At 32.8% G+C, this 22,902-nt stretch overlaps 1 protein-coding gene and 1 pseudogene across 3 annotated transcripts in view; one reads left to right on the top strand and one right to left on the bottom strand.

Moving 5' to 3' along the window:
* LOC102504138 (F-actin-capping protein subunit alpha-2) overlaps positions 1-22,902 on the top strand; it is a 201,014-nt gene that overhangs the window by 158,871 nt on the left and 19,241 nt on the right. For all 3 annotated transcript variants that reach the window (XM_032483642.1, XM_032483641.1, XM_032483640.1), the window contains 2 exons: positions 14,712-14,775; positions 18,765-18,816. In XM_032483642.1, the coding sequence (XP_032339533.1) occupies positions 14,712-14,775; positions 18,765-18,816 (116 nt within the window). The remainder of the gene's footprint in view (positions 1-14,711; positions 14,776-18,764; positions 18,817-22,902) is intronic.
* Positions 1,326-8,234, bottom strand: LOC116665079 (annotated as a pseudogene).

The raw sequence follows: 22,902 nt of genomic DNA, 5'->3' as shown, positions 1-22,902 counted from the left end.
ACTAAAGGATAAGAAGTGGAGACATAAGTATAAATACTCTTTTTTCCCCCGTATTAGTATATTAATTAATTAATTTTTAAGCTTTTTAAAAATGAGGTATAATTGACTTCCAATATTATATTAGTTTTAGGTGTACCACATAGTGATTTGATATTTTTATACATTACAAAATGATTGCCATAGTAAGTCAGGTTACCATTTGTTCGCTGCACAAAGTTATTACATTATTATTGACTGTATTCCCTTTGCTGTACCTTATATCCCTGTGACTCATTTATTTTACAGCTGGAAGTTTATAGTTTATACAAGTTAATCTACTTCCTCTATTTAGTTATAAATTGTTCTTGAACAAAATTTGGTAGTGAAGTGCAAGAGAATAGATACTTCACTTTTTTCCTATTTCATTTTAGGGATTTTTTTTTAAGATATAAAACATTTAGGAGTGATTGTGGGCTGAGGGAAATGATTAAGGGGAAAGAAAGAAATTGAAAATGTAGGATAAATAATAGTTTTTGTAACTTTCTCAGTTAATGATAATGCATGCCTACTTTGGATTCATAGGTTTCTTAATATTTTAAGTAAATGGTAAAAACATATTCAAAGAAATTGATATTGAATTCAGTAGATGACCTAGTTTTAGATTGTGATATGGGCCCTGTTTTTAATTACCATTCAAAAGGATAATTGTAAAGGAAAAAATTCTTAAGGAAAACTTATCAAAACAAATTACCTCTCAGGTATACTCAAAATAAATTAGTCTATGACACAGACAAGCAGTTAGTCATCACTTGATCATAAACTATTTAATGATGATAGAGTTCAAAAAAGTGGGTTTTTTCTATTCTTATTTTACTTACAACTCTCAAAAAGGCATAGACAATGATTAGAGAGTTACAGAAAACAATGTCAAATCTCATAGTTGAAGTGGAAAAATTCATAATAGCTCTTTTTAACTTTATTGCTGGTCTCTAAGTCAGTGACCCTTTTTGGTATCACAGTTCCTTGAGAATCAGGTGAAACCTGTGAACCTTTCTTCAGCAGACCACAAACACCTCAAATTTTGCATATACTATCCCTTACAGGGTAACCCATCAGAATTACCTGGGGAGATTTTTCAAAAATACAGATTTCTAGGTCTCAGTCATCTGGTGATTAATTCAATAGATCTGGAATGGAACATGGGAATCTGTATTTTTTCAAAAGCTTTCCCAGTGAATCTAAAGGCATCCAGATTTGGGAAATCTCTACCCTAATGTCTTCTGCCTTGATCAAGGAGGAGAAAACTATGTGGGATAATGTCCAACATATGGAAATTAGAGGGCTTATTAGCAGGGTTGTCAGAGAAAATATAGGATGTCTGGTTAAATTTGAATTTGGTAAATAGCAAATAATTTGTAGTATAAGTATTTCTCATGCAGTATACTTTTGGGCTACTGTATAGTACAGGGCTGTTTGCCTCTAAATTTAATGGTTCCAGATAGCTATATTTTGTGGTGTGTATGTGCTTCCATGCACATGCGTTGTCTGCTTTTTATACTTGTATCTCCCTTTTTTTTCAGTTGCTCAAAGCTTTTTAAAATTTTTGTCAGCTTGCTATTTTTATGTCTGCTTTGGTGAAGACTCCATTGCCTGCTAAAGAATTTAATGTTTTCTACAGGCAGTCAAAATCTGGATTTTACCTTAGTGTTTGTAAACATTTTGCTAATTTACAATGCTCAGCAAAAGCATTGGAAAAGATCTGGGGAATTCATAGACATTGGTAGTTGAAGTAACATTAGTTTGCCAACAGCTTCTGTAAATTGTGGCAAGAATTGATTGACAACCCATGGTAAACTCCCTACCCTGTTGTACTTTCCAATTCTAGTTGGTCATCATAAAGTTGACCCTTTTTGGTATCACAGGTGACTGTCTGCTGCATTCACAGTACCAGATGCTCACCTCATCCAGTAATAGATACATCTTAAAGAGGCAGTGTAGGCCAGGGGAATCTAGTCACTTCTATCTATGGCATTTCACCATGAGGCTTGACTTTACTAGAGAAAGATGCTTTCTGTACACTAATGCAAAGAATGACAGAATCAAGGACTGCAAGGCAGAAAGCTTCATGTGGAGTTTATTTGCGTTCAGCCCTCCTTCCCTAAGAAGTTTTTCAGTCTTATTCAGCAATATAGGTATAAGATAAGAGTATGTGTTTCCAAATTTTGTAGTCCACATAGCATAGGATGGTAAAAACACTTGATGTGTTGTACTAACTAATCTTTCTGAGAGATGACTCAAGACCAAAAGGAGCAATTCAGTACTCTTGATATTTGGTTTGTCAGTCTATGGCATCATGATACCAAGATTTTGATCACTGCTTCTTATACCAGATGTGCTTGTCTTCCGTTTACATCTGCTGTAGCACTGAAGGAACCAACGGATTGGGAACTTATTTAGAAAAGTAAGGCACCACTGCTTCACAGGGTTTAGCCATAAGGTGTCATCGTTCTAGATATTGTGACTAATCTCTTTCTATTACTGTGGTAGTTTGGCTTCTACACACACAGGTCCAACGTGATGTGCCAATAAATGCCTTACAACCCGTCCATCGGTATTATTTGCTTTGCTTATCATGTGGTCTCTTGGCCAAATTGAAAAATGTGTAGAGAAACTGATTTCTGTCTGTAGGCTCAGACTGTAGGATGCTCTGCACAATATGAGGGGCATCAACTCTTCTCCCTTTCCTGCAGCACATGAGGAACCGTTTGTGGCAGGCAGCTTCCTAGCAGCAACATAATACTTTTTTTTTACTGTCTGCAGTCTGAGACTCCTGATCCTAGGTGACTATCTGCTGACATTCACAAAAAGAAAGTGGTGCTTGGTAGAAAGTAGGAGGCAATTTCCTATAAGACTTATCAAAGTGAACTGTATTTTTACTCCATGGAGAAGATGGCATTCTTTTCTTTCCTAGGGAAAGGATTTGGGAAATTCTCTTTAAGAATAGTGGAATCAGCTTTATCTGCTATTGAAAGATGAATATCCATGTCTTTCCCTTATCTGAACAGTTTAGTGATTTACAACTGAATTCTGTCCACTTTCTTCAGATATTTGAACAGTCACAAAGTGCCAGGATAGCACAGTGTTCATTTTTGAGGAGGTCCGTTTCACTTTCAGGTCTTCTAATTTGTTCCATCAAAGACCATTTCTCACTATTAATAAATTAATTTTATCTTCTAGTTTCTGAACTAGGAAGGAGTTCTCTATAGTCCAGGGAGGAAGGTTGCCTAAAACTGTGGAAGAGCTTCTGATCCATCTTTCACTCCACCAGCCATATCCACAAGATTATTCCCAGTTACTGGGTCACTTAAGTCTGGAGGTTTTGAAATGTTTAATCTATATCATACCATAATTCAAAATCCTTATCTTTATTTTCATCTGAAAAGTTTATTGATATAAGCTTGTAGTTATTCTTAAAAATTCATTTCCTAAGAATTTAGAGCTCTTTTCAAGAGATTTGTTTTGTTTTGTTGTTGTTGTTCCTATAAAAGGACTTTGTCAAAAAAGTTTCTTTTGTATAGCACAGGGAACTATGCTCAGTATCTTGTAATAACCTTTAATGGAAAAAATATGAAAACAAACATGTATGTATATGCAAGACTGGGACATTGTGCTGTACACCAGAAATTGACACATTGTAACTGACTGTACTTCAATTAAGAAAAAATTTTTTTATTAAATAAAAAATAAAAGAGAACTTTGTTTTCTACAACCTTTGTCAGGTTGGCTCAGATCCTTCCCTTTTTTGTATATTGTAAGTATAACTGTCACTTTCCCCTCCCTTCAAATTCATGGAGGATAGGAAACTAGACAACCACACTTAAGAATTTATGTCTGAAATAAAAAGAGAGATCTGTGAACAAACTCTCTCATGCCTTTCTAATGTTGGGACTATATATCAGCTTATTTGCTTGCTTAAAATAAATTTTAAATAACTTGAGTTCCTTGCTGCCTGGTTCCCAATTACCTATCTTAATTTCAACCCTCTTGGGTAAAGGAGGTCTTGTTTTATTTGCCGCCTCTTCACTCTGTTGGTGATGGAAGGGTTCCTGCTGCAGTGTTATGGGGATGGCTAAACACACAACACCTTACATTTGAGAGATGAGATGAACAGCAGTCTGTTAATCACACAGACTCAACAGCCCAGGAGAGGGTGTTCACAGTGCAGGGCCACATGGGAGTTGTTCTCGGGAACAGAGTGAACAGTCAGCAGAGGCCATGAGAGGCAAGCCTTGTAGTGTCAAGAGGGTAGAGTAATTCCTGGTTCCAGTGGGAGGATGTGATTGGCTTGTTATTAATAATTCCGTAGGCTGGCATGGAACTGAAACCTGCTAGTCAGGGATAAGCAAGAACTGTGCCTGTTCCCCCTGATAAGGAGAGTTATCTGGCTAGGGACCTTATCTGCAGGAGCAGATTGAGGATGGGAAGTTGCAGTTAGGCCATTCATGGTCCTCCCGTTTTTCACCAGATGTCAAGACACACATAATATTGGGCTTTAATTTTAGGCGGTGTATCACAGTTCTCAGCAGTACTAACCCTTTATCAAAAGTATATGCTAATGATTACCATACTAAATAATACATCAAGAGGTTTTTAATAGCATTATTTGATTTTTGAGTTTTCTATGTGACGTTTTCTTCCTGATCATTTGCAAAGGTTAAGATATTTTTGCTACTGTGGACAATTTAATCACAGTAGATAAAAGATAGCCAAAACATGTATATACAGTGATATGGAGGCATGAAAGACGCGTTCTTGTTTAGAAGATTGAATGGAGTGGTGAGGCTCCAGTACTGTGAGTATATGTGGGATGAGAAAAAGAGTGTGTGTAGGTTGTAGGAGCTAGAAAATAGCAGAAAGAGTAAAAAGGTAATAGCTAATAGTTGAGTGTTTACTCTGTGCCAAGCACTTTTCTAAATCTATTACTTCATTTACTGCAAGTGAGGAAACTGAACTTAATTTGCTTATGGTCATATAGATAAGCAGGCAGTGGAGCTGTAGTCTGAGTACATACAGTCTTACTTAGAGTTTGTGCTGTTAACAGTATACTTTACAGCCATCAGATATGGAAAAGCCTTATATGTCACGTTAAGGATTTTGGACTTTATTTTGTTGGCAGTGAGGAACAATTAGATAATTTTAAGCAGGAAAAAAAGAATTTTCATTGAAAAATATCAGTCTGGTGGCAGAGTAGAAAATAAATTTTGGAGAAAGGTGAGACTAGAGGCAGAGCAGTTATTGTATCAATCCAGGAACAAGGTGACTGGATCTGAATGAAAACGGAATCAAAGAAAAAGGGATTGGATTCGAGCAAGAGAGACAGACCCTCAGTCATGTGGCTGACTGTGGGAGAATGGGAGAAGTGTGGAATGGTACTAGGTGGTGCCAATAATTTTATCAGGAACAGAGTGATTAGGTTTGGGTGAGACAATCTGAGGTATCTTTGAGACATTTAATGGAGATTTCTAAAAAGTTATGTTTAGAAAAGTGAATCTTGATCTTGAAAGAGGTTGTGGTAGGTGTATAGATTTGAGAGCTGTTATGTAGTGTTAATAGAAGCAGTGTAAGTAGATGAGACTACTTAGAGATTTTTTTCCCCCCAACATATTTTCTGAACCATCATAGAAAGATTATGCTGTATTGGGAGGCAGCTCTGTGAACAGCCTTGGACTTCATTTGAAGACTTCATTCAGATCCCAATTCTGAATCTCTGTTTTCTCTTTTCATGAATTAAAAGTAACAACAGCCATCTCAGAGAGTAATTGTAGATAATATTCTATTATAATCTAGCAGGGGTTTTAGAAGGTTAAGAAATAATGATGTATTTCATCCCCTTTAATTTACCTATGAAAATGATTTACAGAAGTTAAATCAAAACCTGGGTACAGATTATTTGTCTTAGCTTAGGTGAAAACCGAAATCTTAACTGCACAGTGCCACCACACAACTAGGAACTAGCTTTTTTTTGTTGTTGTTGCTGTCACTGATTTTTGAGGTGAGCAAAGTCAAGTAGAGAGGGTAGGGATGATTTCCAAGTGAGGAGAAAAGATGTTGGTGTATGGAAAGTGAGCGCACTGCAGAAAACACAAAAATGCATGGGCATAAGCCACCATCGTACCACTGTAGGGCACAAAGAAGCATTTCACATGTAATATGAAAATGTATTCCATAGCTACTTTTAAGAATATTGAACTGTACTAACAAGTATATTTATTCTTATGACTGTTACTGCTAATAGTAATATTATTTATTCACCCAAGTTTACATAGGTAATGAATAGTGGAAATGAAAATCCAACTCATTCAGTCTGATTCCAGAGATCATACACTGTACTGCTTTTTTATACTACCATAGGTTTTAAATGTCAATTATGTGAAAGTAAACTGTCTAAATACAGAATTGCATTAGTGGTAACTCTTAGAATGTTCATTTCATTGAAATATCACATTCCCTGACCATCCTAAATAAATGAAGTTTGTTCTTGCTTATAGGTTTATTCAACCTGTAGCAACTATGAAGTTTAGAGTATAGGGCAGAGGAAACAAGGATCCTACCTTGAAGGGAGATTGAATGTTTGTTTATTCACAAATATTTGAGACCTGCTGTTTGCCAGGCACTATCTAAGCAGTATAGATAAAAGCCAAATTCTCTTCTTCTCTGATTTTCTTTTTCCTCTGAATTTATTTTTCTCCCCAGACTAAGTTAGTGCTATACATTAGGATTTTGGACTCATAGGGTGGAAAGTTAGCCAGTTTTTAAATGTAAGTTCAGTAGTAGATTTTAACTTAATTTTCTGAAAGCAGATTGTAAAGTATGTGCCTGTAAGATGATAAATATGACTATAATATATTTAAAGGAATTTTATTTTGTATTAAGTAACTCTTTCAGCCCTGATTTTAATTAAGAAAACTAATGAAACAGCCCCTTCGCCTCAAATTCTGTAGTTTTGTATAGTGATTTAGGGCAGAAGTGTAAGGATTTTTACTCATTGCACCGTGTTGCTTACTTGGTCTACCCTCTTCCCAGGATGTTGTACTTTTAACAATTCTTATCAGCTGAGTCTTCCCTGCAAACAAGCTAGTTGATGAAAACTCTGTAGAGTTCAAAGTGTAGAAATTTCATTACTGTGAGATTTCTTAGGAAGGGGACTTTTGGAATGGTCAGCTTCAGTTTATTCAGTGTGAGCACTGAGATTTCCTTCTTACAAATTGTGCACTGACATTCACGGTGTTGCTTCTATCATTACTCCAGTTCACTTATCAATTTTCCTTTTGATGGACATTTTAGGCTATTACGAATGAAGCTATGAACATTCTTGTGCATTCTTTTTGTAGACATAATGCATTCATTTATCTTATGTAAATGCTTAGATATGAAATTGCTGGGTCATGATAGAGGACTTTTGAAGTAAATGATTTTGGGAGGTTATATATATATCTGTGTGTATATATAGAGAGAGAGACAGGTTTTTCGCTATTTGAAAAATTTGTATTAAACAGTTACAGCCTTCGTCAAACACAATTTGTAGATGTTTAGGATAGTAATTTCTTCTTGCTGACTACTGATATTATTGAATATTCAGAATTTCCTTGAGGAAGTTACATTTTTTTGCAATTACAACCTGAGTGAAAACTACTAAATTCTTTAGACACTTTTCAGAAGGATCTTTGGAATTTATTAACAATTATGATGTATTTTTCATACCCCTGATTGAAAAAAGAAGTAACTTACATTTTTAAAATAGTGCTGAAAATACTTTTTCATTTATTTATTTAGTCAGTCCAGTGAGGGAAAGAAGTACATTTTAACAAATAGCATGAGGGTGTTTTATTTATCCTTATGACAAAAAAAAAAATTACATCCATCTCACATCATACACAAAAATCAATCCCAGTTATATTAACAGCCTAAATGCAAAGAGCAAAACTTTAAAGTTAGAAGAAACATAGAAGAAAATCCCCACAGTTTTAGAGAAGGAATTTTTTCCCCCCACTCTCTAAATAGTTCACTGTGTTTAAGGTTTTATCTTATGTAACTACAGTACAATTACCAAAATCAGGAAATTACAGAGTGATACAATACTGTTATCTTATCTATAGACTGTATTCATATTTTACCAGTTGCTCTCTAGGATCTAATTCAGGGTCACGCTGAATTTTGTTCAGTGTCTCTTTAATCTTTAATCTGGAACTCAGCATTGTTGTTCATGACTTTACCACTTTAGAAGTATACAAACTAGTTATTTTGTGGACTGTCCCTCAGTTTTGGCTTATTTGGTGTTTCGTCATTATTAGATCAGCCTGTGAATTTTTGGCAGGAGTTTTATGGAAGTGATGTTGTGTCCTCAGTGTATCCTGTTAGGCACATGATGTCAGTTTTTACTATTATGATAACTTTAATCTTTTGGTAAAGATGGTGTGTGGCAGTTTTCCTCAGTGTAAAATTACTATTTATTCCTTTTTAATTAAGTATCATGTAGAAAGATTGTTTCACACCATGTGAATATCCTGTTGTCTTATCACAGTTTTACCTACTAATTTTAGCATCTGTTGATGGTATTTGCCTGCAACAGTTACCATTGTTGGTCACCTTAGGTGATTTTCTAATTCAGTCATTCCTTCTGCATTTATTAGTTGAAATTCTCCTATAAAGAAGGTCTCCCCCCCAGATTTGTTCATTCAATTCTTTAGGTCAGTATGGATTCATGGATTATTTCGTTTTGTGGGTTACTATTCGTCACTATCATTATTTAATTTGTTGCTTGAATTGTAGCCCATGAGAAAAACAAAGTACAAAAAAAAGTTTAACAGTAGTATTTTGTGTTATCTCATACAGTTGATGGGAAGAAATTATTTTTTCTCAGAGGTAATAATGTACAATAAGATTTTCAATACTGTTTTGAATATACTACTTCTTCATAGTTACTTACAGTATCTGCTTTTTTACAAGAAGCACAACAGAGTGGCACATACTATTTTGTTTATCTTTTTGTATATTTTATACAAAATATTATTTGAATCCTAGAGAAAGCAAAGAAAAAATAAAGCTCTTTTAGTTTTTAGCTCAGGTTAAAGTAGCTTAACTTTTTAAAACTGTTCTTGGTGACATTGTTATGAGGTATGCCTATAAGCTACCAGTGAGTAACATAGGTCGGAGTTCATATCTCATTAGCCAAACCTTCCCAACAAAACCAAGGCATCCATCCTCCCCCAATCTAGAATTACAGTTTAGAAATACAATAGAAGTAGTAACCATTTCGACTTCGGATAATGTCATGTGGAGGAAGATGACAGGAGATTTTGCAGTGGGCCTTAGGAATGTATCTAATAATTCACTGAGCTTGACCAGAAAAAAAGGTAGTATTCCCAGGGGTAGAGTATAACCCCATGTATGTTAGAGAAACTTTGAGATAATACGTTTTTGATTATTTTCAGAAATTCACTCTATTCTTGGGACCTCTTCTTATTAACTTGTATGACTTTTTTTCTTTCTTGGATTTAGTAGTGGGCTAGAATAAATAATTTTTAAAATTAAAAAAAAGTTGGCAAGAATGGATGTAGGGGAATACTCAGTCTATAGCAATGTTTAGAAATACCTTTATGATTGAACAATTTCTCAGGAAGATACTTAAGCCTTTTCTGTGGTAGACACACTTCTTTTCTTCAGTACACGAAAAATCCCCAAATTAGATTCTTCTTATCTTGTGAAATTCACAAAGATCAGATTAAGATACTTCAAGCATAGCTACTATTATCCAAGTTGTGTTTTCGGTTCTCAGCCAGACAGCTTCCATGACCTCAGTGGTACTTCTTTTGATTCACCATTCGCTTTGGATATTGTGAGTAGTCCATTATCTCCTTTTGGTTACTGCATGCATTAGTGCAATAGCAAGGGCAAATAAATCTGTAAGATAAAGAATAGAGCATTTTTCTTTCTAGGTAAATACCCCACAAATAGAATAAAATTCTGAATGGTAAGTCCCTTTTTTTGAAACAATTAAAAATTTTAAAACTCAACAACTAGTTAATCCTATTACTAAGTATTTCTTGCTATCAGTACTTTAATTTTGTCAGTTTAATTAGTGTGTAAGTCATTAGGAGTGTTAAAAACAATTTCCTCAAAATTCTAAAAGTTTCCAAAAGAAATAGTTGATAAATTCATCAGCAGGTTATCACAGTTTTTATTTGTTGCCTGTGATTAAGACTTTGTTTTAAATGCTTTCTAACAACTCCTTACCTCAATAGAAGAGAGGAAGAAGGGACAAAGGAAATTAAGAATTTTACATAATCACAATAGAGTCCAATGTGTATTTAGCATGCTCTGTCTTCATACCCTACTACCCTTGCCTGCTTAAAATCAATTTTTAAAATTTTAACCTTTTGATTTTAATAATACTTTTAAACAATTTAGAAGAAAATAATTTTGAAAACCCATAAAATATATTTTTTAAATTAACGTAAAATAAAAGAACCCCCTTCTTTTGATGACTTTCAACACAGGTATAGATTCATGTAACCATTACCAAAATTGAGATATAGTGCAGTTCTATCATCTCCCAAAACTCCCTCATTTTCTTCCTTTCCCTCATTACTTCTTTTGCATTCACACCCTTCCCCACTCCTCCTCCCAGCCACTGGCAAATATTACTTATTTGAGAATGTCATATAAATGGAATCATATATTGGTACCATGTAACCTTTTGGGACTGGTTTCTTTCATTCAGCCTCAGGTTTTTGAGGTTCATCCAAGTTGTTGCATGTATTCCTAATTTGTTCCTTTTCATTGCTGAGTAGTATTCCATGTGTAGAAGCACTGTCATTTATCCATTCACCTGTTTGTGGACATTTAGGTTGTGGGTTGTTTCTAGTTTTGAGCAATTTTGAATAGATTTTTGTGCGAACATAGGGTAGATGCCAGGAAGTGGGATTGTTGTGTCATATGGTATGTGTTTAACTTTATAAGAAATTGCCAAACTGTTTTTCATACTGATTGTACCATTTTGCATTGCCACAGCAGTGTGTTAAAGTGCCAGCTGTTTTGCATCCTCACCTAGCATTTGGTATTACCAGTCTTTATTTACTCATTCTGTTAGGTATATAGTGGTATTTAATGATTTTTATAATCATTTCCCTAGTGATTAATGATAGCACATCCTTTTGTGTCATTTATCTGTCTTCTGTATATTCTCTCTGATGAAGTGTGTTTACATCTTTTGTTTACTGTTTTCTTACTGTTGAGTTTTGATAGTATATTTTCTAGATACAGATTCTTTATTGGGTATGTGATTTGCTGATATTTTCTCCAGTCTGTAGCTTGTCTTTTCATTCTCTTAACACTGTTTATAATAGAGCATAAGGTTTTAATTTTGATGAAGTCCAGTTTATTAGTTTTTTTAAAATGGATCAGTGGTTTTAGTATCATGTCTAATAATATTTTGCCTTACCCCAGGTCATGAAGCTTTTCTTTTTGATTCCTCTTATTTTTTTTTTTTTAAGTTCTGTATTTTACATTTAGAGCTGTAATCAATTTTGAGGTAATTTTTTTTTTTAACAAGGTGTGAGATTTAGACTGCAGTTCATTTTTTTTTTGCTCATGGATATCTAATTGTTTGGATATCATTTGTTGAAAAGATGTCCTTTCTCCATTGAATTGCTTTGCATTTTTGTCAGAAATCATTTGGCCATATATATATGTGGGTATATTTTTTTGACTCTCAGTTCTCTTCCATGTACTGTCTGTCCCTTACCAGTACTACACTATCTTAATGACTGCTTTATATTAAGTCCTAAAATTAGGTAGTGTGAATTCTCCAACTTTGTTCTTTTTCAAAAGTGTTGCCGCTGTTCTAGTTCATTTGCCATTATGACTTTGCATTTAAATTGTTAAAGGTGTGAAATAACATTTCATCCCACTCATTTCCTAAACAAAATCTTTTTATTGTAATACTATGGTATGTGGTCCTGTGTGTGTGTGTGTGTGTGTGTGTGTGTGTTTATTGTTGTTTTGGGCATCAGAGTGATTTCTTTATCTTGCTTGCATTTGAGGAAAAGGAGAGTTTTCATACGTGGCCAAAATAATCTGCATTCATTGCATTCTTCAAACATAGAAAAATAATAATATAGGAGATATATCAACGTTAGAATCAGCTTGTTGGTATGCATCAAAATCCTGCTTGGATTTCGGTTGGGCCTTTATTGAATCTGTAGGATAGTTTGGGAAAAAATTGTTCATCTTTACAATAATGAGCCTTCCAATCCATGAACGTATATCTCCATTTATTTAGATCTTCTTTTATTTCTTTCATCAGTGTTTTGTCTAGTTTCAGAATATTAGTCCTGCGTATACTTTGTAGATTTATACCTAAATTTTACAGGTTGTTGTTGAGTATTTTATTTGTTTTTTAGGTTCTTTAAGATTTTTCATTGTAAACAGTCATGTTATCAGCAAGTAAAAAGTTTTATTTATGAAATTCCTTTCATTTCTTTTTCTTAGCTTATTGCACTAAGACCTCAGTATGATGTTGAGTAGGCGTGATGAGAACCGACATGCTTATCTTGTTCCTGATTTTAGGGGGAAGTATTCAGTCGTTGACCATTCAGAATGATGTTAGCTGTAGGCTTTTTGGTAAATACCTTTTATCAGATTAAGGACATTGTCTTCTTAGTTTGCTTAGAGTTTTGTTTTTTATCATATTTGGTTGTTGAATGTTATCAAATAATTTTTATGCTTCTATTGAGGTGATCTGTGGTTTTTCATTTTTAATCAGCTGATATTGTGAATTGCTATTGTTGATTTTCAAATACTGAAACAACCCCACATTTCCAGGATAAACCCCATTTGGTCATCATGATGTTTTATCCTTTCAATATGTAGCTGGATTCAATTTGCTAATATTTCATTGAGGATTTTTGCACCTATGTTTATGAGAGATTTTGGTATATAAGTTGTATTTCTTGGAATATTTTAGTCTTTGGTATAGGATGATGCTATTCTCTTAAAATAAGTTGGAAGTTGTTTTCGTCACTTCTGTTTTCTGGAATAATTTATGTAGAATTGGTATTATTTCTTCCTTAAATACCTGTTTTAACAAAACCTGGAGTTTTATTTGTTGGTTCTTAACAAATTCAGTTTCTTTAGTAGATCAAGGACTATTCAGGTTATCTGTTTTTGTTTTATTTTGGTTTGGGTTTTTTTGGGGTGAACTCTGGGATTTTTGCATCTTTCAAAGAATTTATTTCACATAAGTTGTTGCTATTGACATTTTAAATACCAAAAAAGGGTTATACTGGGACAGTTGCTTGGTGGCTACTCTGTCACATTCTGCCATGTTCATCTTTTGGTGGCAAGATTCTACCCATTCTACCAAAACTGTTTTAAATCTGAGAAACAGCATATAGTGAATAAAAGTGTATATTCAGTAATCAGACTGAAGAGTAAATGAGATAATCCATGTAAAAGTGTTTGGTAAGCACTAATTTAAACAATCCCATGTTTGTTATCTTCATTATTATAATCTCTCAGTGGAATCCAATTACAAGTATAGGCTTTGCTTCAAACTTTTTAGTGTTCCAGACTACAGAGGCTTTTCTTTTTGTTTTAAATTGACATTTTCTAACCTTTTTAAGGCCTTGTCACATATGTGGATTCTAGCTAGGAATACCTTCATTTTAGTTGTGTATACCGTTTTCACCTGTCTCTCTCCTCTGAAAACCATATGTGTACTTAGATCCATGCACACACACGTATGTACACAAACATATGTAACTTTCCTTTTGTTATTTTTAGTTTCCACATCAGAGCAGTGACAGTGCTAGTGAAGTTGACAATATGAAAATAAGTCAAGGCTTTTGTTTCTGCCAAGGGTGGTCCCTTAATTCACTGAGTACGTGAATGTACATTTAAAAAATCACCTAGAAAATTTGTTTAAATAGTGTTTCCTGAGCTTCATTTCCAGAATCTAATGCAGAGTGGGGCTCATGAATGCATATTTCTGACAAGACCACTGATCAGTTTAGTCAGGCAATATTGTGTAGTGGTTAGAAAACTATTATAAATGCTCAGACTTAAGTAAAATTATAATTTTTGGCATGTCATCTAACCTCTCCTATGTATTTTCATTAGTGATTAATCTCTTTAACTAATATAGCCTTTATTCTCTTAAAATATGCCTATCAGTACCCCTGTTGATAATGTTCTCTCTCACTTATTTGAACAAAAATTCTCTAAGATCCAGTCGGGTTTCATATTAAAAACATTTTGAATCAAGACCTTTCTTCCCTCTTTCATTGTACTTTTTTTTTTTTTAACTGATTTCTGACTTTATAGACACACAAATATATTTTCTTCGTTGTACCTAAATGCGTCTTACTTCCTCACACATACAAATTTTCTTGATGAATCATTTTTTTTCATTTTAGTTTAAAGGAAAAATTTGCTTATAAGAAAATGTTTATATATAGACAGCTTTGAATCTTAAAATGCATTAATTATATATTATATGGTTTGTGAGCATATTAAATTGTTAAAACAGTAATAAACTTAAGATGTCTTAGTAAAAAATGTCACTTCTTAAGCCATTTTTGGTAGAACTTTGGAATAGTGTAATTTTGCATGGTTTTGGTTGTTTTAGTAGAAGCCTATGCTATGGAATATTTATATCTTCACTTCTGTTTCAGGTGCGTATAGCAGCAAAATTCATCATTCATGCCCCTCCTGGAGAATTTAATGAGGTGTTTAATGGTGAGTGTTTAATTCATAACACTAAGGCTTGATATGTCATGCACTCCTTTTTAAAAGAATAAATTACATAACCAAAATAACTTAAGGGAAGTTTGTAGAATAATCCATATTTTCTGAATTACAGTGAAAATTTTTGTCAGTCTTGATTTTGTAATGTCTAGAATAAAATGTATTTATGACATAATAATTATGTTTGATTAAATTAACACTCTTTAAAGAATAATATTAAATCATTTGGAAAGACAAGAAAAATTTGATTTTAACTTTTTTGTTTTTTGTTTTTTGAATTGTGAAATGAATTTTTTATATTTCTTTTAAAGAAAAACCTACTGGATTAATAGAAACAGCCAAAAAGGGGGGAAAAACATTATTTCACATGCTTAGAAGATGACATCACCTGTAGAAACAATTTGTTATTTAAATTATATCTCATAAATCAGTTCACAGTATGACTTTCTTTAAACCTCATACCTCACTGGCAAACATTTTTGTAATTATTCACCCATAGATAAGACTGTTTAATTTAAATTTAAACTGTGTTATATAGTCTTCTGGGAGCTGTAAAAGCTGTAACAATAGCTCTTCTTTAACTTACGAATGGTTGAAACAGTCACCAGGAAAATGGCCTGTAGTGATCTTTATACAAAACTTTTCTTAAGCAGTTTTAAGAATAAGCTACCACAAGTACTTTGAATGTGTTGTTTCTGCTGCATATATGTTTGGGCTTCACCATGTCTTAAATTAAAACTAAAGATTTACACAGGGCTATTCAGTTTCATTTTTTAAAACATTCTACTCCAGAGTAAGCTATTTAAACATGGTTTATTTCTTTTTTTTTCCTGAAAGGTAATGTTTTATTTTTTAATTCTTATTTTTTATTGTAGTCAATTTACAATGTTTCAGGTGTACAGCAAAGTGGTTCGTTTATACATATACATACACACACACACACACACACACACACACACACACACACACACACACATATGTATTTTTTTCGGATGCTTTCCATTACAGCTAATTATAAGAAATTGAATATAGTTCCCTGTACTATACAGTAGGTCCTTGCATTTAAACATGTTTTTAAAGATGTTTAACAACCCATTTTCATTCATAGTATAAGATGTAATGAAATCTCAGAAAAGATTAGGTTTGAAAGTCAAAAAAGGAGCCAAAAATTGTATAAAGTTAAAATACCCTTGAAAATCCCTTAAATCATCCACAAATTATATTAATATATGATTTAGTATGTATTATATGTTAACAAGTTTAGTGGAGGATAGCTCGTGGTAGGGTGCGTGCATAACATGCATGAGGTCCTGGGTTCAATCCTCGATACCTCCATTAAAAACAAAATAAATAAACCTAATTACTCCCCCCCCAAAAAAAAGAGTTAAAAATTTAACCAATGACTCTACATTTAGAGGAAGAATGGCATGTCTACATTGTAAAAAATCTAGAAGGTAAAATAATTCTTCCTTTCAAGAGAACTATAAAATCTCAAGCAGTGAATTGAGAAATTGGGAAAGAATTCAAAAGTATTTCTGCTTCCTGTAGAGTTTAACTTCCGGTTTAATATTCAGCCTTTGTAACCTAAATATATATTAATATGTTTGATGGTTGAAGCATTAAAGATAGAGTCCTTGGGGTCAAAAGTTGGCATTTAACTTAAATTGATAATGGGGAAACTGCACTGAAGTCAGTTGCCCCCAAACTCCAGTACAATTTAAGAGCCAAGAACACAATTGAGTAAAAGTTTTTCACTTATTATTCGTATGTTGAATTAAATGCCCTACAAATTTTTAATCAGAAAGGCCCTGAAAGAATGTATGAGTCCTAGAAATTGCTTTTCTGTCTCATTCAAACTGATGTTTAATTGATATGTTCTGTCAGGAGGTATAATAGATTCCAGCATTTAGGATGAACCATTCAGTAGCCCTGGGATGAAGATGGGGAATGGAAGTGGGATATGAAATGTTACATAAAGTAAATTTTAACTGAGGGGGTATTTTAAAGAGGAATTAAATATTTGAGGGGAAAATCTCATGCGTATGATTGTTTTCATACTATTTTTGTTGATAACATTAGCATTAGAATGGTACCAAAAAAAGCCACAAATTTTAGAATTGCAGAATCATAAAATCTTGTCAGTTCAGTGGTTCCTAAATGCTGTTTCCCAGATTGGCTATGTTAGAAGTTTTGGAACGTTGTTCTGGTCTTCATTCTCAGAAACTGATACGTTATGTGGGCTGGAACACTGAAATGTGTCCTTTATTGGGATGGGAGGCCACTTCCACTCACCATCCATTGTTCTGATTGTGTAGTCTGGCTTGGAACCACAGCCTAGTTTTTTCTTTAAGGGTAGTTTTTATTTTATTCAAATTCTTCTCTTTCTATTTCTTCCACTGTATTCTCCTTATAATAAAAGTTTGGACATTTTTTCCCAAGTGAAGCTAACTGGATCAAATAGATTCTGCTTTTAAATTATTTTCCCACTTAGATAGAACTGAAAAAGATACACTACCATGGAGTACCACTGTTATTATGTTTTAAATATTGAAAATGTAGGAAACATATTTATCGTATAGAATTCCCAATTTTATTTGTGAGATAGGAATAACTATAACTGTAAATGTCAGTATTTTTAAAAATACGTTTCAAGTGAAAGCTTCCATTGTTTAAAATCACTTAATTTAGAAATCAAATTAGTATTTATTGCTTAGCAAAAGGGATTGTTTTTTTTAAATTGGGTCATACTACTGAAAAGAGGTATATGAATAGGCAGTATTTTTTTTTTGGAATAACTTTGTCATTTTTGTAAAAATGATTCATAGTCATTCTAAAATTTCCAAAGTGCAGAAAAGAACCTAAAAATCACACTAAATTCTAGTCTGTAATTCTCCACTCTTTGAATGAAATATTTCCAACCTTTCTCAATTTAAACATATGTATATAACATTACATAAATATGATAGTGCTGTACATGCTGATTTATCCCCTTCTTATTTATTGTATTATGGATATATTTCCATGTTGGTAAATGTATATGTACATTATTTTTAATGAATGCCCAATTTTACACTATAAGAACTACAATCTTTATATTATATTTAACCAGTTTCTTAAGGTAGGTATTTAGGTTATTTGTGTTCTTTTTTAATGAAAAAATTAGGATACATTGTTATATATAATTTATGATAGCAATTATGAAAAGTAGCCAAGTGTATAGGAAAAATAATGAAAGAAAATACACCAAGATTAGAATAGTATTTTGTTTGTTGATGAAATTATGTGATTTTTTTTTCCTTTATATTTTACAAAGTGCTTGGATTTTCCAATTGGAAGTTGCAGTTTTAAAGTTATAGTTTAATGATTAATAGGCACATGTCTATATAGTAGAGTCTAAAATTAGGACATATTTAAGAATCAAAGCAACCAAAGTGAGATTACTAAATCAAATAAAGTAGTTATCTGTAGTGAACTAAATATTCGTTTGTTGTTGACCTTGAGCTGTCTGAGGAAAAAAATACCTACATCTGTACTGTGTTCACAAACTGTTTTCTTGTTTAATCACTTTTTCCATGGAGCAAATTCATTTGAAACTCATGATAATATTGTCAGACTAAGAGGCTTAGTGCTAAGTCTTCTGCAGATCTTATCACACCATCTTTTTGGTGTAGTTTATCCACTTTAGTTTTTTGGAGATATATTCTAGTTGACCTGCATTCACCATAAGGGTATGAAATAACATATATTTTTGTTTCATTCCCTCTCCTACTTCCTAACCAAAATTTTTTTTCTTTTTTTTTTTCCCCCATGAATGCCATGATGTGTTTTTGTGATTATTTTGGTCATCATAGTGATATTTTGATCTTCCTTACATGTTGGGCTATGGGAAGGGTGTTAATATAAGACCAAATAACATACATTCATTACATAGAAATTTCAAACTTAGAAAAATAGTAATATAGAAAACATTTATTTTGCAGATGTTCGGTTACTGCTTAATAATGATAATCTTCTCAGGGAAGGAGCAGCCCAGTAAGTATTATATATTATATTAAAATAACTAAAGTGCCATAGGAAAAAATATTTTGAAAGTGTTAAGTACTAATCCATGAAATGGATATTTGTACATCAACTTCAAATATATAACATATATGTACTAAGTTAGAAGAGAAGTATTTTTGGTCACAGAAGGACATAGGGACACAATTATAACAAGAATTTCTCTATTCATTGTTTTTGTGTTTGGCAGTGGCTTATGCACTCAGTACTACATTTTGACATTTGCAAAGTTGGATAAAATTATTTTAGAAGCTCTGATTTTTTGAAATTGTGTTTGCTTTAAATTTTGTTTGAGTTTTACTTTTTGTTAAATGTTTGACCCTAATAAATTTTTGAGGGTTAAGAGCTTGTTTTATTTAACCATAAATACCTAAGATAGTACAGGACACACATTTACTTAAGAAGTATTTACTGGATTTGTGAGTGATTCAGAGAACAAGACAATTCTAAATCTTAGTACATCATCTTTGGACCATTGACCACAATTATGAATTGCCACAACCATCTTAAGATTTCAGAGAAATAATTGGTTCTCTTCCTACTCCCACCTCCCTAAATAAGGTCTGGGGACCCATATTTTAGGCCAACTAACTCCATTACTCATTTGAAAATGATGAAATTAAACAGATTTTTAAGTACCTTACAAAGTGTGTTTTAGTATCTATACAGTCACCTGCTTTCATCCTTGTATACTACCCAATATGTAAAATCCTGAGTAATGGGGGAAGGTTGCTTTAATTCTATTTTTGTAATATTTAAAGGCTTTATCAAATTAATTTTTTCTTAACAGTTAATCCTAATGATTGTAGAGGCTCAGCAGACTTCTAGGCATATCAGACTTTGCTTCTGACTTAAATTCCTGTTATTTTTTCCCATTTTTTAAAATTGAAGATAGTTGATGTAACTTACTATGTAAGTTACAGCTGTACAGCATAGTGATTCAATATTTTTAAAGGTTATATTCCATTAATAGTTACTACAAAATACTGTTTATATTCCCTGTGTAGTCCAGTGGATCCTTGTAGCTTATTTATTTTATATATAACAATTTGTACCTCTTAATCCTCACCCCTACTGGTAGCCACTAGTTCATTCTCTATACCTGTGAGTCTATTTCTGTTTTATCATATTCACTAGTTTGTTTTATTTTTTAGATTCCACATATAAGTGATATCATACAGTATTTATTTTTCTTTGTCTGACTTACATCATTTAGCATAATATCCTCCAAGTCCATCTTTGTTATTGCAAATTGCAAAATTTTGTTATTTTTTATGGCTGAGTAGTATTCCACGGTGTATATATTTACATCACAGTTTCATTATCTGTTCATCTGTTGATGGACACTTAGGTTGCTTCCATTTCTTGGCAGTTGTAAATACTGCTGCTATGATCATTGGGATACTTGTGTCTTTCTGACTTAGTGTTTTTATTTTTTTCAGACATATACCCAGGAGTGAAACTGTTGGGTCATATGGTAGTTCTATTTTTAGTTTTTTGAGAAACCTCTATACTGTTTTTCATAGTAGCTGCACCAATTTACACCAACCACTCCACATCCTTGCCAACATTTGTTATTTGTGTTCTTTTTAATGATAGGCATTCTGACAGGTGTGAGGTGATAATCTAGGTGTGAGGTGATAATCTCACTGTGGTTTTAATTTGCATTTCTCTGAAGATTAATGATGTTGAGCATCTTTTCATGTGCTGGTTGGCCATCTGCATGCTCTCTTTTGAAAAATGTCTATTCAGGTCTTTTGCCCATTTTTTTAATTGCCTATTTTTAAATTTTTTTTGATATTGAGATGTATCACCTCTTTATATATTTTGGATACTAACTCCTTAAGGTCTTATTTGCAAATATTTTCTCCTATTCAGTAGGTTGTCTGTTTTGTTGATGGTTTCCTTTGCTGTACAAAAGCTTTTAGGTTTAATTAGGTCCCATTTGTTTATTTTTGCTTTTATTTCCTTTGCTTTAGAAGACATATCCCCCAAAATATTGCTAAAATGTATGTCAGATTGCTCTGCCTGTGTTTTCCTCTAGGAGTTTTATGGTTTCCAGTCTTACATTTAGGTCTGTAATCCATTTTGTATATATACATATATACACATAGATATATGTGTGTGTGTGTGTATATATATATATATTGTGTTAGAGACTGTTCTAATTTCATTCTTTTACATGTAGCTGTCCAGTTTTCCTAACACCGCTTATTGAGGAGACTGTCTTTTCTACATTGTGTATTCTTGACTCCTTTCTAGTGGATTAGTTGTCCGTAAGTGGGTGGGTTCATTTCTGGCCACCCTGTTACATTGATCTATGTGTCTGTTTTCCTGCCAGTACCAGACTGTTTTGGTTACTATAACTTTGTAGTATAATCTGAAGTCAGGAAGTGTCATTCCTCCAGCTCTGTTCTTCTTTTTCAGGATTGTTTTGGCAATTCAGGGTCTTTTGTGTCTTTTTATTTTTTAAATAGCAATTTTTATTTATTATTTTTTAATTGTGGGAAAAATATACCTAATATAAAATATACCATTTTAACCCTTTTTGGTTGTACAGTTCTTTGACATTAAGTGCATACACACTTTTGTGTAACAATCACCACCATCCCATCTTCAGAACTTCTTTTTCATTTTCCCCAATTGAAACTCCATACCATTTAAGCAGTAATTTCTCATTGTTCCCTCTCCTCAGCCCCTGGAAACCACCATTCTATTTTCTGTCTGTGTGAATTTGACTTCCCTAAGCACCTCATATAAGTGAAATCATACAATATTTGTCTTTTTGTGCCTGGGTTATTCTATTTAGCAGAATGTCTTCAAGGTGCATCCATGTTGGAGTATGTTGTCAAAATTTCCTTCCTTTTTAACACTTACTATATACATATTCTACATTTTGTTTATCCATTCATCTGTTAATGGACAGTTGCCACCCCTGTAATCATTATATTAAAGTGCTTGGTAGAAATCAATTTACTTGATATCTTTGAATTTAGTTATTACTTTCTGAGTAAATGGCCTCTTCTAAGTTCTTTAAACCTATTTAAGTTATATATTCAAGTAAAATTAATTTTCTTTATAATAGCATATAGCATGTTGACAGAAGTCTTATGGAAATAAAACATACAGCATTTATGAACTTTTAACAGCAGCACTCTCAAAGTAAACCTTTCCTCTGAGTTTTCTGTGGTAAATAAATGTGTTGGTTGTTTCATGGAGGTGCAAAAATCAGTGGATTTTTTTCAGTTAAGACAATGAGAAACTTCATTTTTTGGAAGAAGAGTTTTTCCCCTACAGAGTAAAGTTTAATGAAGGTTGGAGAAACACTCATAAATATATAAGTGGTATGAAATAGTCATATATTTGACTCAAAAATGATGAAAGTATTGAAATTTTAATTTGTCCAAAAGAGTATTTATCTGATGATGGTTGTTACATTTAAATAAATTGGATTTGTTTTAAAAAGAGATTGAAATATGAATTAAATTTCTCTTTATTGTGGGCCAAATTTCAGGAACAGTCCTTGTCCATGTTTCAAGAGGTATATACATTTAGATGCTTGATATTTTGATCTTTTAGGGAAATCAGTCTCTGAGGAAATCTACCTAATGATAAAACAAGATGTTTATGGTATGACCTCAAAAAACATTAAAATTTTCAGTAGAATCTTCCAGATTTTCTTGCATGTGATTATACTCTCAGCGAATGATGGCTAACTAGATGAACAAGTAGAGAAAGTATTGATTCTTTTTGTTGACTTCAGGAGTATTCCTTGTATAGAATTTCTCAAAACTAAATATTCATTCAAATTCATTTTGTAGATGTCTGAGAGTATCTGTGAAGTACAGAAATATGCCTTAAGTCATTGACTGACTTTAAAATTATGTTACTCTTATTCACAATGAACTTTCTATGAAATAACTTTCAAGCAAAAATAATGTTAACCACCCTTCCCCGAGTTGTTCACTAGACTTGGTCTTGAATTACATTTGAAATATCTTCAAACCTGATTTCACCCTCAGAAGATAATGTATCACATATCAGTTGAGGCTGTCCAAA

This window comes from Camelus ferus, chromosome 7 (assembly GCF_009834535.1).
Source record: "Camelus ferus isolate YT-003-E chromosome 7, BCGSAC_Cfer_1.0, whole genome shotgun sequence".
Classification (NCBI taxonomy): Eukaryota; Metazoa; Chordata; class Mammalia; order Artiodactyla; family Camelidae; genus Camelus; species Camelus ferus.
This window is presented reverse-complemented; position numbering and strand designations above follow the sequence as displayed.